Source organism: Charadrius vociferus, unplaced genomic scaffold (genome assembly GCF_000708025.1).
Source record: "Charadrius vociferus isolate BGI_N301 unplaced genomic scaffold, ASM70802v2 scaffold345, whole genome shotgun sequence".
Lineage (NCBI taxonomy): Eukaryota > Metazoa > Chordata > Aves > Charadriiformes > Charadriidae > Charadrius > Charadrius vociferus.
In genome coordinates, this window is record NW_009648340.1 from 272588 (window position 1) to 287532 (window position 14945).

A 14945-nucleotide genomic window follows, 5' to 3' on the forward strand; every position below is an offset into this window, starting at 1 on the left:
CAGAAAATTAAAACCGTCACTCTGTTTTACAACATCATAAAAATGCCTATGCATTCTCCATTTCCAGTCATGCTTACTGTGCAATGTTCCAGTGTCTCCAGAGCCTCGCACTATGTCCCTCCCTGTCCTAACAAGCCTCTCAGTTCTCTTCTGCCTTGTGGCAATGTGTCTGAATGTTTGATGTAGAATGTAATTGGGTTAAGATTTAACTTCTTGTCAACTTCTTTTTCTGGTCTCCTTTCTGATATCAAACCAACATTCTTTGTGTTAAGTGTGCATACATTTAATAGTATAAACCCAAAATTCAGACCTATCGCTCTATCCACCCATGCATGTATGTGTACGTCTGGTGGATCTTATTCTAGTTTCCTCTAAATACTTCAAACATGAATAAATTTCAAAGTATTTAGTGGTTTCTGTGGAGAAAGAAGAATTGATTATGTCATTTGAAAACAAACAAAAAACCAGGTCTGTTTAGTTCATGTTCAAAGCAAATACTTCTGTTAGCATTTGCTCTTCACCTCTAGCAATAACCTTTCTAGAAAATACTGAAAAGTTCAAGATTGAATAGCTCTTACATGCAAGTTAGTTTAAAGAATAAAAAATGTACAATGCCCAGGTCACATCCAGGTGGGCCCAGCCATTATGCCAGGTCTGATGCAATGGGCAGCGTACCAAAGCACCTCAAAATCTATGCCAGACTTCACCACTTTTATTCTTAGTGTTGGACCTCAGTCCTCTACTGTCTCTCTTCTTTCCTCGGCTGTTGCTGAATCTTGTACTGCCATACTGTGAGATTTTTCTCACTGCTGCTTGAGCTACTAATCATAAAAACAGTTTTGGCATTCTGGCACTGTTCCTGTTACAGTTTATCTGTTTGTTTATTGTTTGCTTCTCCCCCAGAAAATGGGATTAGAAAGAAATATTCCTGCTGCTACTAATTTCTTAAGGCTACTAATGGCTTTTAGAACAGTAGTGTCCAAACAAAACATATTAGCACAGCCAGTTTCACTAATTAGAAAGTACTTTGATGTTTGAAGTAAAGTTACCTGAAGTAAACAGATTGAAATGGCATATTATCTTTGGACAGCTGAAACAATGTCACTACTGTCCCACATCCAAGTATTTTGAAGCTCCCAGCTTCCCATATGATTGTAAAATGATAAAGAATGATGTCAGGAAATCTTCTGACGTGAGGAATTGTCAACATGCTTCTTAGGTCAATGACTAGATGAGACTGCCAAGTTCCAGCTGGGAGACATGTGTTCAGAGTGTGAAAAGTACATAACTCAATCTTAATTGTGTCTATTACCTTGCACAGCAGAAAAATATACTGCTTCCAAAGAACAGGTAATCAACGCAAGCAGAAAAGCCTTTTACTACTTAGAAACTGAGATGCAGTTTTAGTTGCTCTTTAATGTTCCACGTGTGTTACTGGAATTTATTTCTTATCAAAACCAGGAAACTTAAAGTTTATGGCAATCCTTTAAAATATCTATACACCTATATATCTTTAAGATACCTGTGTATTATTCCTATTTAGAATCAGAGAATCATAGTATCGTTTAGGTTGGAAAAGACCCTTAAGATCATCGAGTCCAACTGTTAACCTAGCACTGCCAAGTTACCACTAAACCATGTCCCTTAGCACCACATCTACGCGTCTTTTAAATACCTCCAGGGATGGTGACTCAACCTGTTCAAATGATTGATAACCCTTTTGGTGAAGAAATTTTTCCTAATATGCAATCTAAACATCCCTTGGCACAACTTAAGGTCATTTCCTCTTGTCCTATCATCTGTTACTTGGGACATGAGACCAACACCCACCTCACTATAACCCTTCAGGTAGTTCTAGAGAGTGATATGGTCTTCCCTGAGCCTTCTTTTCTCCAGGCTAAACAACCCCAGTTCCCTCAGCCACTCCTCATAAGACTTGTGCTCCAGACCCCTCCCCTTCATTGCCCTTCTGTGGACACACTCCAGTACCCCAATGACTTTCTTGTAGTGATGGGCCCAAACCTAAACACAGCATTCGAGATGTGTCATCACCAGTGCCAAGTATAGGGGGACAATCACTTCCCTAGTCCTGCTGGCCACACTATTCTTGATGCAAGCCAGGATGCTGTTGTCCTTCTTGAGACACCTGGGCACACTGCCGGCTCATATTCAGCTGGCTGTTGACCAACACCCCCAAGTCCTTTTCTATCAAGCAGCTTTCCAGCCACTCTTCCCCAAGCCTGTAACGCTGCACGGGGTCATTGTGACCCAAGTGCAGGATCCAGCACTTGGTGTTGTTGAACCTCATACAATCGGGCTTGGCCTGTTGATCCAGCCTGTCAAAATCCCTCTGTAGACCCATCCTACCCTTAAGCAGATCGACACTCCTACCCAACTTGGTGTCGTCTGCAAACTTACCGAGGGTGCAATTGATCCCTTTGTCAAGATCATCGATAAAGATTTTAAGCAGAACTCGCCCCAATACTCAGCCCTGGGAACACCACTAGTGACCAGCTGCCAACTGGATTTAACTGGATTTAAAGCATGCAAATTCACTGCATAGAGAAAAGCAGCTGGAGACTGCATTACAGTCAAACATTGAGTTTATTTCCATACACTGGAAAATCCCTAAATTTAATGCACAAGCATTTATCATCATTTAGTGACCTGTTTCTGGCATTGAGCATAGTGTTAATAAAAGCATTTAAATACTCTAAAACTAAAGGTAGCAATTAAAAATCCCTAAAAGTGGGATTTGTAACAAAAAAATATGCTGAGTGGCTTATGCCTCTGATATCCTACCAGAAAGATCAGGGAAAGCCATACAACAGAAATCCTAATTCTGAGATTTGGATACGAACAGAAATAACAAAGAAACTGAAAACAGCGCTGTGTGGTCTAGGGCTGTGGGTATAAAAAAGGGTCATGAATGGTCATCTAGTTTATTTTCCTATCACAAGTCAAAATTATATTTGACCAAGGTTCATGCAGTTTGTTTCTGAAAGACCATCAATGATGAAAATTTGACATTCTCCACAGGCAATCTATTCCAGTGTTTCACTAGCCTCTCTGAGAAAAGAAAAAAATAAAGCCTAACGTAAGATCCTTTTGAAGTAAATTTAGCTATAATTCCTCTATCTAGAAAGGATATAGATATTATTTCATTCCTCTTTGGAGCTACATTTAGCATATTAGAAGATTGTTACCAGGTTCCCCCTCAAACTTCTGGTTTTTTTAGTCTGAAGTACTATACTTCTATTACTGTTTTATATTTTAAAATATGATCATAGGTTTAGAATATGTTATAAGAGGAAACTGAGACTCCTAAACTGTGCTACCTACCTCATATTTTTATTTTAAGACTGGGTGCTAAGAGGGACATTTTTTGCATAACAACATTTACCAAAAAGGTAAAAGGCCCGAGTTTAATTCCATGCTCAAACACACAGAACAGCTAATTTTATGAAGAAGCAGTTTGGTGATCCCAGACTCATGGCTCTTGGGCAAAGTGCAAATGGATGTTTTCTAGCCAGTTCCCTAAAAAAACGTAATCAGTCATCTACCCCAGGGCAGACACAGAACCCAGTTATGGTCCTGGAGTAACCTTTGTTCAGCCCAGCAAAAAGTACAAGGGTCTCCAGCTCAGCCATGCAGTTCGATCCACTTCAGCAAGCACAGAGGAATCAATAGTGACAGTACCTGGAATTGGGATTTTAAGCAGGAGATGTTGGCATCAGCTATATTTCTGTCATGACATACTCATAGCTTTTGAGCCTTTCTTGCGATCCAGACAAGAGAGCTTCTTTCTTAAAACAGGTACCTCCATTTTTCTTTTACAAATCTACTAGGGAGTAACTCAAATGCTGAAAAGCAGCAACGTGTTCTTCAAGATTCTTCAAATTATTTTTAACTCTTTTAAGAATGAGTACAAAAAAGCTGGGAGGAACAATGCCAAAGGCTGAGATCTGTATATAAAGAACATGTCGGATAAAGAGGGGCATCTGTTCAGGCCCCTCAGAGGAACACAGCCAGTCTCTTACACTCTCACTGCCACCATGTGTCAGCCTCCAGATACCTGCAAACCCACCACTCCTCATCCATATTGACCCTGACAACTCTTTCTTGTTTTCAGTTTTTGATTCTCACTGCTCTTCTTGCCAAACTTTTCTCTTATTTTCTTTTTTCATATATTAATCTCTGAGCCTCAGCCTTCTTTTCCTACTCTCCCCCAGCATGGGGATCTGGACGTGAGCTAAGCAGTGGCTATAATGACATACATATGTAGTTGCCAGGATCATTACTGGGACAGGTACTATTTCCTCTTAGCAGCTATCTTCTGCTACTAAATAAGAATTGATAATTTCTCTGCTTATAAAAAAATTTGAATGTAGAATGACTCATGTTTCTCTTTTTCCTTCACAAATAAAATAAAAATAAAAACAATAACTTCTAATTTCCTAGATAGGAGTCAAGTTCTTTATATATTGTGCAGGACATTATTACATATGTCTGCATTTGATAAGACTGGAATTCAAAAATTTCCTCTGATGCTACCAGATTAACCCATATTAGAGATGTGTTCATACTAAAATTGATAGTTACATTAAATATGCAAAAAAACCCTCCCCTGTTTTAGAATACAACCAAATTTTATTACAAACATTAATTCTGACACAGTCAAGTTATTAATTATAAATGTTACCCTGCAGGAGTGGTTTTACAGACATTTCAGAATTAATGAAAGGCATTTTTATTTGGAAACATCCTATAATTAAATCCATGAATTGGACCAAATGTGTAATTTTAATTAATTTTTAAAGAGAATGTATATATTTTGATAACAGATACTTAATAAATTTAGAAACATACTTTGCATTTCAGAGGTTATTGAAAAATCCAGACGTACAAGTTGGAATAATTGTGTCAGAGTTGTAAAAGTGACATTAGAATTGAGGAATCCTACATTAAAAAGAAATTTCTAATAAAGATTAAACTCACTCCCTATCTCCCAAATCTTTTTCCCCTCTACTGCTAACAGAAATTTACATACCCACAGCCACATCTATTGTTAAAATTATCAACATGGCTTAAAATTATAAAAAAAAAAAAGTAATGTGAACGTGATGCGTTGCTGAAATTTCACAGCTATTTCTGCACATAGTGATAAAATAACAAGGATAGACACATTGTCTGAATTATTTTATGACTTTCTTGAGTCTGCTGATTTTTGTTCAGGATTTACTACTTTCTGGTACTCTTTGTCACCTGATTATCTACAATCAAGTCCTGAGACCTCATGTCAAATCCTGCTCATATCTGCACGTTTTTCTTCCCGCTTTCTGGGAATTATTCCATTCTGCCCTTAAAATTGGGGACTTTTTTCTTACATTGTTCAAAGAACCGTTCTCCCTATTAGTCATAGTTCCTCATACACCTCATTACATTTAGATATAGTTTTCAAAGTTAGAATGGCAAATTGGAAAGACTTTCTATGCCATTGGTATTAAAATGTGAACATAAAATGCAAAAACCAGAAATGTAAAAGAAAACCACTTAAAAATTAGTTCTTAAAAAGGGGGAGAAGCTCAGAAAAAAAGGATAACACTATTTTTAAAGAACTCTAAAGTGCTGGAACATCATATTTTCATCATACAGGCCTCTGTTATTTGGTTGAACAATACTGGTAGTAATACTAGCAGGTTACTGTCATATGTGGTTGGATAAGCAGTAGAAAGGTATGGGGTAAATCTGCACATAATTCCTGACAGCTGAGGAATCATGAGGTCTTAAATTCTGGAGAAAAGTATGATCTAGGGGGTCTTAACGTTCATGACCCCACCTCCTCCAGCCTAACTAGCACATGTGGAATATTGTCCCTAACCTCACACACTCAAAGTACCTGAGCTCCAGAGTAAGATGCCAAAATTTCAGTGCCTTTTAAAAAAAGACACCTGCTGGCTACCCAGCAGAATAGCTCCCAAAGTTCCACTGATAGTATTGACTAGATAAACCACAGCAGAATTTAAGCAGCTAGGGTTTGACCTATTTCCTTTTCCCGTTGTCTAGAACTACCTGAGACATTCTTAGGTCTCCAAGACATTTGATAAGTCTACTGGATATACCATAGGGGCTTGTGCCTTTCTGGACTGATAGATGGAGGACAGGACACTAGACTTCTATGTTTAAACAGATTAATCAAAACTTTAGCTCACATACAGATGTTTAAATTTAGTTTTAATATTGAACAGAATTGCATCTTCTACTTTCCTGATCTTCTGGCCAAGCTGTAGGCCCAGTCATTATCCCAGGTTCTTCAGTGCAAAATGTCTCTGAGCTTTCAGTTCCTATGCCAGCACCAGCTACTGCAACTAAAATGCATTTCAAGTAAGCTCAAAAGCAGCCCTTGTCCCTAAACTTACCTTGTGCCCAGCCCACATACAGATTTTCCCACGATTTGGTGACCTTAAGAAAGGTCAAATGGCATCATATGCTATAACACATGGCATAACACATTATGGCATATGGGATGAGAACACATCCTGGAGTCTGGAAGCAAAGATCCTGCTTGTGACACACTGGTAGCCTGATCTTCTCCCTGGACTGGAAGGGGTATAACCACATGGTCCATCTAGGTATGAAAATGCTTATGCTGAAGAAATATTTAACTACCAAATCACTTTGTATAAAAGATGTGAACTGTACTCCTTCACATTCTTCAGCTGCAGCCAAATTTCTGCAGCATTTACAGTTCTTCCAAATAACACACCCTCAACTGAAGAGTAAGCAAAATACCAAACCTCAGTTGACCTTTTTTTTTTTTTTTTTTTTTTTTAAGGTGCCAGACAGAACTTCCATCTTATGTTGTTTTTAGAAATAGCTGTATCATCCTTGATGGAACCTTCAGCAAAATACTTGTCTTGAAGGAGACATGAAGAACTGCTGTTAACGTCTTCAAAGTTAGGAACAACTAAACACAGGTTTGAATCAAAGAAGTTCCAACAAGTCTTAAATATGGATGTTACTACCATATTTTCCTATAAACAAAGCAGATTAGAAGCAGACATAAATGAAAATATGTTAAAATATGCCATATATGATATATAGAGAATTTGCAGTCTTTCTCCTCTCCCCTACATTCCTGAGCTTATCTGACATAGAACTCCTTAGTCTCCACTAATTGTTTACTAAATAATGTGTGAAAAAGCATTTTTGATTGAACCCAAACATGTTTCAGTGTTTTGTACTACTTTATGTTACTCCTCTTTGTATTTTGTGTGTGGCTTTTCACACAGGAAAAATTATAAACATTTGACAAACAGTAACTACTTTTAACAGATGTCTGGAACTAGCTAAAGTAGACCCTGCCTAACTCCAGGATACACCTCCACACACACACAAAAAAAGCAGAAGTTACAAATTAGGTCTTTAAGGCACTGCTTGTATAGAGATTTTCTAAAGTAATCAAATTAATGCCTGAAAAGTAAGGAATTTTTATAAAATGTTCTGTAATACAACAGCGCTATAAACTGTGGACTCTTTAGAGATATGTATTTAACTAAATAAAAGAAAGTACTAAAAATGTATTTTTCATTTGGTCTGATTTGACTGCATTAAGCTACTTGTTAATACTTCAGGTCTGCACACAATAAATACACAATTCAATATGTATTTGGATAAATTCATGATGTCAATGTGTCTCTTGGCGTACAGCAGTATTGACAATGTTGCATCTTTGTTTTGTAAAATATTCTTTACAATGAAATTATAGAAGCACACTCAACAAGAAACCACTATCTTACCTTGGCAGATTGGCACAGGAGAATCCCACTGATACATGCCATTTTGGTGACGCCTACATGTGGCATTATTGCGACCAATCATTCTATACCCAGGTTTGCAGTAATAGCGCACTTTACTTCCAGCAGGACCACCTGTTTTATTTACAATTCCACCGTTCCTCAAGATAGGGTTTAAGCTGCAATAGGGAGCTAAATGCCAAAAAAGGGGATTATTAAAAACACATAAAACACACTTCATTTACAAAGTTCACATTATTTATGACATGTGCAAACTTTGAATACCATTAAAATTAGTACAGAATCCATTACATTACTTCTGGAATCCTCAGTGAAGATTTAGACTCCTTATGCAGAAATATCATGAAGTTCAAAAATATGGTTTATAATCACAAACCAATTTATATTATTGTATACGAGGAAGCTGCAATCAGGAAATACATAAGTTCTTCAGTACGTTCACTCACACTTAGTAAACAGTCTACTTCAAATTTGATAAATTTATAAACATAAAACTGTTCTTTGAGCTACATAATATGTAAAACTAATTATGAACAGTTTTATTTAAAAATCCAGTGCACTTAGACATCTTAGTCAAAAATTAAACATTTTGCCGAGTATGTTAAAAAATTACATGACAAAGTACAATAGACTGATTCATCAGATGCATTTTTTTTCCAAGCAAAATTTATGTAACTTTTTGCATACGTGTTTCCCCAAGGATATTACATGGCAATTGTATTAATTTTTTAGCAAAAGAATGTAACTTAGGTTAGTGCAGCTTCTTAAATGTTGAATTTATACTACATCTGAAGTAAGATAGAACGCACTTGTTTAAATACAAGTGTTGAAATCAAAATAAACCTTGCTGAACTTTAATCGCTACTACTACAAATACTGTTTACAGAGAGGTTTTTCTGACCAGTGTGGTCATCCACCATCCATTCGTCCCTGGAGGTGTTTAAGGCCAGGCTGGATGTGGCCTTGGGCAACCTGGTCTAGTGGGAGGTGTCCCTGCCCATGGCAGGGCGGTTGGAACTTGATGATCTACAAGGTCCCTTCCAACCTAAACCATTCTATGATTCTGTGGTCCTCAAGAACTTCTGACCTATAGTTGAAATGTTTAGACATGTGCTGAGGAAGTTAAAAATGTACAAAATTTATAATTGTGTCAAAAAGTGAGTAATAAAGACCATTGGTTTTTTTTAAAACAAGGTTGCAAAACCTGTACATAAGAATGGAGCATGATTACCCAGACCGGATCCAAGTCAAGCAAAAGTACAGATAGTGTGACATACATGTGGAGTCTAACACAGATCTGTTTGTTGCATGCAATCATTTATGACTGGACAAAATCAATATTAAACAATTACCTTAACTCCATATTGATGTACAAGTCTCTGCGTATTTGCAGCAATGCACCACATCAAGCTTACAGAGATTATTATCTTTTCAGAAACAGCATGGTAGGACCATGGCTTGCAGAAAATAAACCTGGCTGAACATCTACCACTGAAATAAGCTTATGAATATTCTTCACGGGGAAGACAGTGTTGAATTCCACTGATAACTAAACATCAGTACCAAGGACTGTAACTGCTGCTGCAATACTAACTCTCTACATCATACTGAAATGTGTTTTAGATGTATTATGATTTTCATATAATCTTCTAGAGACAATTACTCAGTAGAAGTTGGGGGTTTATTTCACAAGGGCATAATTACAGAATTTGGTTCATATCTACAAATATTTTTCATATTTTTTCTTGCATATATCCCTGATTTCCTTATTTCAGCTTTCGATATCTAGCGCTCTGATTTTTTTTTTTAATGTATATTTGATCACCCTAATGTGCACCTATGATATCAATTACCACCTAAAGATAGATGGTTCTATTCACTGACTACAGAGAGATCATAGACCTGATTAGTCTCCTAACTGAGACTCTTTCCTTTAAATGTCTAGCTTTAGACTCAATATATCAAATTCAGTATTTCTAAGAGATGGCACTTAACAAAAGCAGTAAAACTAGGTTCTACATTAAAGATGCTGAAAAATGTTGGCATCTGTTGAGATTCTATTAAAGAATTATAGTTCTTAATTAAGCAATGTTATTTCTACTTGAAATGTCATTTTAACACATTCTTTCATTTGGGGAGTTACTTAAAAAACTAAATCAAAAAGGAAAAAAAAACAACCACAAACAAAAACCAGGATGAAAATCAATAAGGTAGGATGGTCCAGTAAAATAATTGTTTGGGGTCATGTTCTGTGTCCCCTATAAGCACAGTGACATTCACTTACATGCCTAACTAAATTAATTTAATTACTGAAATACTCTTTACATTTAAAAAGAGATTTGACATTTAAAGAAACACAATAAGGATGGCTTTAGTTTTCTTTCAACCTATTGAAGAAAAAGAATGATATTGTTATTTCAACACAAGCTGGTTGAGACCAAAAGACCAGTGGATAAGACCACTGAAGTCACCTTCAGTAACCTCTTAAGCACTATTTAATTTTAAATATCTTAGGAGACCTTAGGAACAGCAGACGAGTCCTAAACGTAATATGCCATTTAGATAAAACTCAAAATTTCTCTCCTCAGTATTGCAGAGAAAATACTTGCCACGTGATGTGTAACCCTGTAGCCCATTAATACAGCATTGCCTTTGCTAGTAATAGGTCACAGGCTTCGTACTGAGTTTGCAAGTCCTCAAGACCTAGGTTTGTCAGGTTTGTTTTGTCTCAACCTTTTTTGACCTGCTGGAAGCTTGTTTTGGTTTGAACACATTTATTTCTTCTGGTCAGGTGGGTACAAAGTGGACTATACATAGTAGAACCATGTGTAACTTGAACTTGAACAAGAGCAGAGTATGAAAATGTGTTAGCAAACAAAAATAATCCTAAGCGGATCCTAGACTGAGGAAGAAATCATCAATATCACACTCTTCCTGTTGAAGGACTCTAGCTGCTGCTGACCTGCAGTATCTCACCCAATATACAAACACCAAACTGAAGCCATTGATCTTGGCTTCCCAAGGAGCAACAGAAGCCCGACAGTAGCACCAGGGAAAAGGTTAGATAATGGGAAGTGTGTGGCTAACAATTGTAACTGTACTGTTTTCCTGTACAGGAGCTTTCATTTCTTCTTTTTTTTTTTTTTTTTTTTTTTGTATAACCATTTAATCTGGACCAGTAATTCTTTTGTTAAACTGATAAAATTTCAGTTATACTACCAGTAAATTCTAGACTAGATATATAAAGCGTGGGGTTTTTACCCATAACAAGATTTTGAGCATAACGGGTTGTATTTTGGGTTCTTATTACCAGGGAACTTACTACCATTTTTTTAACTGTGGTTAATTTATATGGGACATTCAGGCTACTGAATTATATAGAATGATGCTGAAATACTGAAACCTTCATGGGGGGCCACAGGAGGAATCTATCAGTCATAATTGTTGCTTATGTTGTAACAATTAACAACACCCAGAACCCAAAGGCATAGTTTAAACTCTCCAGTGAACTAAGTGATGTTCAGAACAAAAATCAAGCAAAAAAAAAAAAAAAAGCTTTTGAACTAAGAAGAAACTGATACTAGAAAATAAGAGGAACACAAAACAGCAATATCACTCAGAATTTACTTAAACATCATTTTGGCAAATATACTTTAGTCCTAATGGCTATTATTGGAAATCCCATACAGAAATCCATATTCTCCTTCCCCAGCTACCTTGATGACTCCTGTATATCTGCTGCTTTCAACCATCCCTGCAACCTACTGTTACTACTGCTTACTTTTCCTGCCATCCCAAGTGTCTCACTTGAGTGACTGGCAGCAGTTGCATGGGGCTGGAGGAAATTGGGAAGAGGAGATCTGGGAACTGAGATATCTTGGTAGAGATTTGTGGTCATCTGACATTGAAAGTTAGAGGCAGAGGCTCAAGTGTGAAAATAAAGCTATGCTCTGTGTTTGACTGGGTAGGAAGGCTGTAACTGGAGAAAAGAGAGAAATAATATTTGACACAAAAGCGCTGGGTTTAAGAGCCCACGGGAACAGCAGTCGTGACAAACTATGCAATGAGACCAGAAGTAGGAAGGGAGGGATTGGAGGGTAAGAGCCAGTGATGGAAACAAGAGAAAGAGAAGGACCTGGTAGGTTATTGATGGCACTTCTAATAGAATCATAGAATCACAGAAGGGTTTGGGTTGGAAGGGACCTTAAAGGTCATCTAGTTCCAACCCTCCTGTCATGGGCAGGGACACCTCCCACTAGACCAGGTTGCTCAAAGCCCCATCCAACCTGGACTTGAATACTTCCAGGGATGGGGCATCCACAGTGTCACTGGACAACCTGTTCCAGTGTCCCCCCACCCTCACAGTAAAGAACTTCTTCCTAATATTTAATCCAAATCTACCTGCTTTCAGTTTAAAATTGTTACTCCTTGTCCTATTGCTACACTTGCTGATAAAGAATCCCTCCCCATCTTTCCTATATACCCCCTTTAGGTACTAAAAGGCTGCAATAAGTTGTCCCCACAGCCTTCTCTTCTGCAGGTTGAACAACCCCAACTCTCTCAGCCTGTGTTCATAGGAGAGCTGCTCCAGCGCTCTGATCATCTTTGTGGCCCTCCTCCTCTGGACACACTCCAACAAGTCCATGTCATTCTTATGTTGAGGGCCCCAGAACTGGATGCAGTACTCCAGGTATGGTCTCACCAGAGCATAGTAGAGGGTCAGAATCACTTCTGTTGACCTGCTGGCCATGCTTCTTTGGATGCAGCCCAGGGTACAGTTGGCTTTCTGGGCTGCAAGCACACATTGCGGGCTCACATTGAGTTTCTCATCAACCAACACCCCCACATCCTTCTCCTCAGGGCTGCTCTCAATCCATTCTCTGCCCAGCCTGTATTTGTGCCTGGAATTACCCTGACATACATGCAGGACCTTGCACCTGGCATTAATGAAGGCCTTACAGTTTGTAACCTTATGATTATACTTTGGTTTTGGATAGGATGTCTACTTTAAAGGATATAGGGAACAGTCACTAGCTATTCTTTCAGTATATATACCTTTTAAAAAAAAATAATCTAACTGTTAAGATGAATTTCCAGGCCTTACTAGCTTCAAACTACTCAGACACTGCTGTTTCAAGATACAATTTGTGTATGTTTTTTTTATAATGACTGCACATATGTTATCTGGATATTACATGAACATTAACTAACAATTTCACAAAATTAAATTAAAGACAGAATCATTGTTATTTTCCCCATTTTACAGATAAACATTTCAAATAGAGTAAATTAAAAATACTAAAATTTTGACTATTTCGATAACTGCAATCTGTTTTTCCCAGCCTAGTTCTATGTGTTCAAACACAATCCGCACTGACTTCAGCTGCAGGACTGTGCACTCAACACTTCTGTAACTGAAGTTTAAAAGTATGACACCAAAAAAGCTTGTTCCAATTTTTGAGTATTTAATTTTGTGATATGAATCATATATATTTGGATAACATGTTTAAAATAGTTATTTAATATAGATAAGATCCACCTCCTACTCTTACAGAAATGTTTATTAATGACAGCATTTTAAAGTAGTGGCAGCAGGCAATTAGTATGTCAGAAGTCAGCAACAATGCTGCAGGCAAGCAGTGCCTGTAGTACTCAACTATGTAAAAGCCCTATCAAAACTCATAGTATTTTGTGCTGCAAAGGCAGTGAAATATGGACAGAGAATGCTGATACTTAAACAATGTATTATGTCTAAGCTATACACAGGATGAAAAGAAGGAAAGCATTTGAGGCAAATTATTTAAAATTCTGAAAACGGATTTCTCTTTTACAACTCTGAAAATCTTGTTCAAGACTCAACACTTGTTGAGACAGTGAAGGAATCTTGATAAGACTCCATACAATTCCTTTCCTAATCTAAAGCTTAGTTATTTTTAATTTGCTCTTTAAACTGAATTCCCTTCAGAGTCCAGGATGAAGCATACACAACATCTTCTGGGATCAGGAACTGACATATTAACTAAAGAACCACACACAATGCTATAAATAAAAATGTCTGAAGATCTGGAGGGTAAGCAAATGCTTGAAGAACATCAGACTGAAAACTACAGCCACTGTTAGCTAAGTGAAAATTCTGGGCTTAAGCAGGAATCTCTACAGAGTGCTCATAAAATGTTGCAGCCTTGTATCAAGGACCACTGGGATAAAATGCTGGTTTTTACCCAGCCAGTTTCTGGGAGGGAATCTGTTCTGGAACTTCATGAGGCTTAGTTGATATGGGTTCAATGACACAGGAGTGCTGTCACCTAGGAATGATAATGTTTTACCGTGAAATGTGATAAACTTCTATGAAGCCGCTCCAGTGACCTGAAGTAGCTTTACATTTACAGATTTAATTTACTTTTCCAAGTGACATAGCATCCACATTCTTTCAAGGTCTCTTAAACACCAGTGGTTTTTGCAAGGCAACATACTGAACATTTTCAGCTCACTTATAATCACAGCGTCCATTTGTCACTTGCAACTGAAGACCAACAGGGTAATAACTGCCTGGCTAAATCACACATCACTAATCAACTGATGTGTGGACAGCAGCACAGATGAACACTGATTTTGCATCTGTGGGACCATATTCTTCCTTTCACAAAGCATATTCTCTTAAGAGCTGGAACATTTAAACATTTATGCTGAGATTTTTCAAAGCTGTTTGAGGCACTCTATCTAAAGGAAGCTCAATTAAATAATTCCCAATTCCAAATTAAATTTCTTTGAAACTGGATGTCCAAACCCCTCAGATGATTTTGTAAATCTCAGTCTTACAGTGAATAATATGACATTTTCTCTAAGAATTTATTTTAGCAAATGACTTAATTTCCCAGCAGTATCTTTGATCAATAGTCCAAAAACTTATACAAAAAAGACACTTATAATTATCCACTGAAACACTGCCCTATGTCTGAAATTATAAATAAACAAAAAACTTTCCTTGAAATCCGATGTTGCCTTTGTTTGGTTTATATGCTAGATTTTTTGTTGACAGACAAAAAGTCACAGCTTAGTCCACTGCTTCCTTCTAACTTTCCCTTTTAGATACTTAGTTGTCTTCATCACCATGTTGCCAGGGGATCT

The 14945-nt window shown here is 37.3% G+C and overlaps 1 protein-coding gene across 1 annotated transcript in view; it reads right to left on the reverse strand.

Annotated features, from left to right (window-relative positions):
- The window catches only part of CSMD1 (CUB and Sushi multiple domains 1), a 1016474-nt gene that overhangs the window by 89464 nt on the left and 912065 nt on the right, over positions 1-14945 (reverse strand). Inside the window, exon 52 of the mRNA XM_009885090.1 lies at positions 7800-7988. Coding sequence (XP_009883392.1) covers positions 7800-7988 — 189 coding nt within the window. The remainder of the gene's footprint in view (positions 1-7799; positions 7989-14945) is intronic.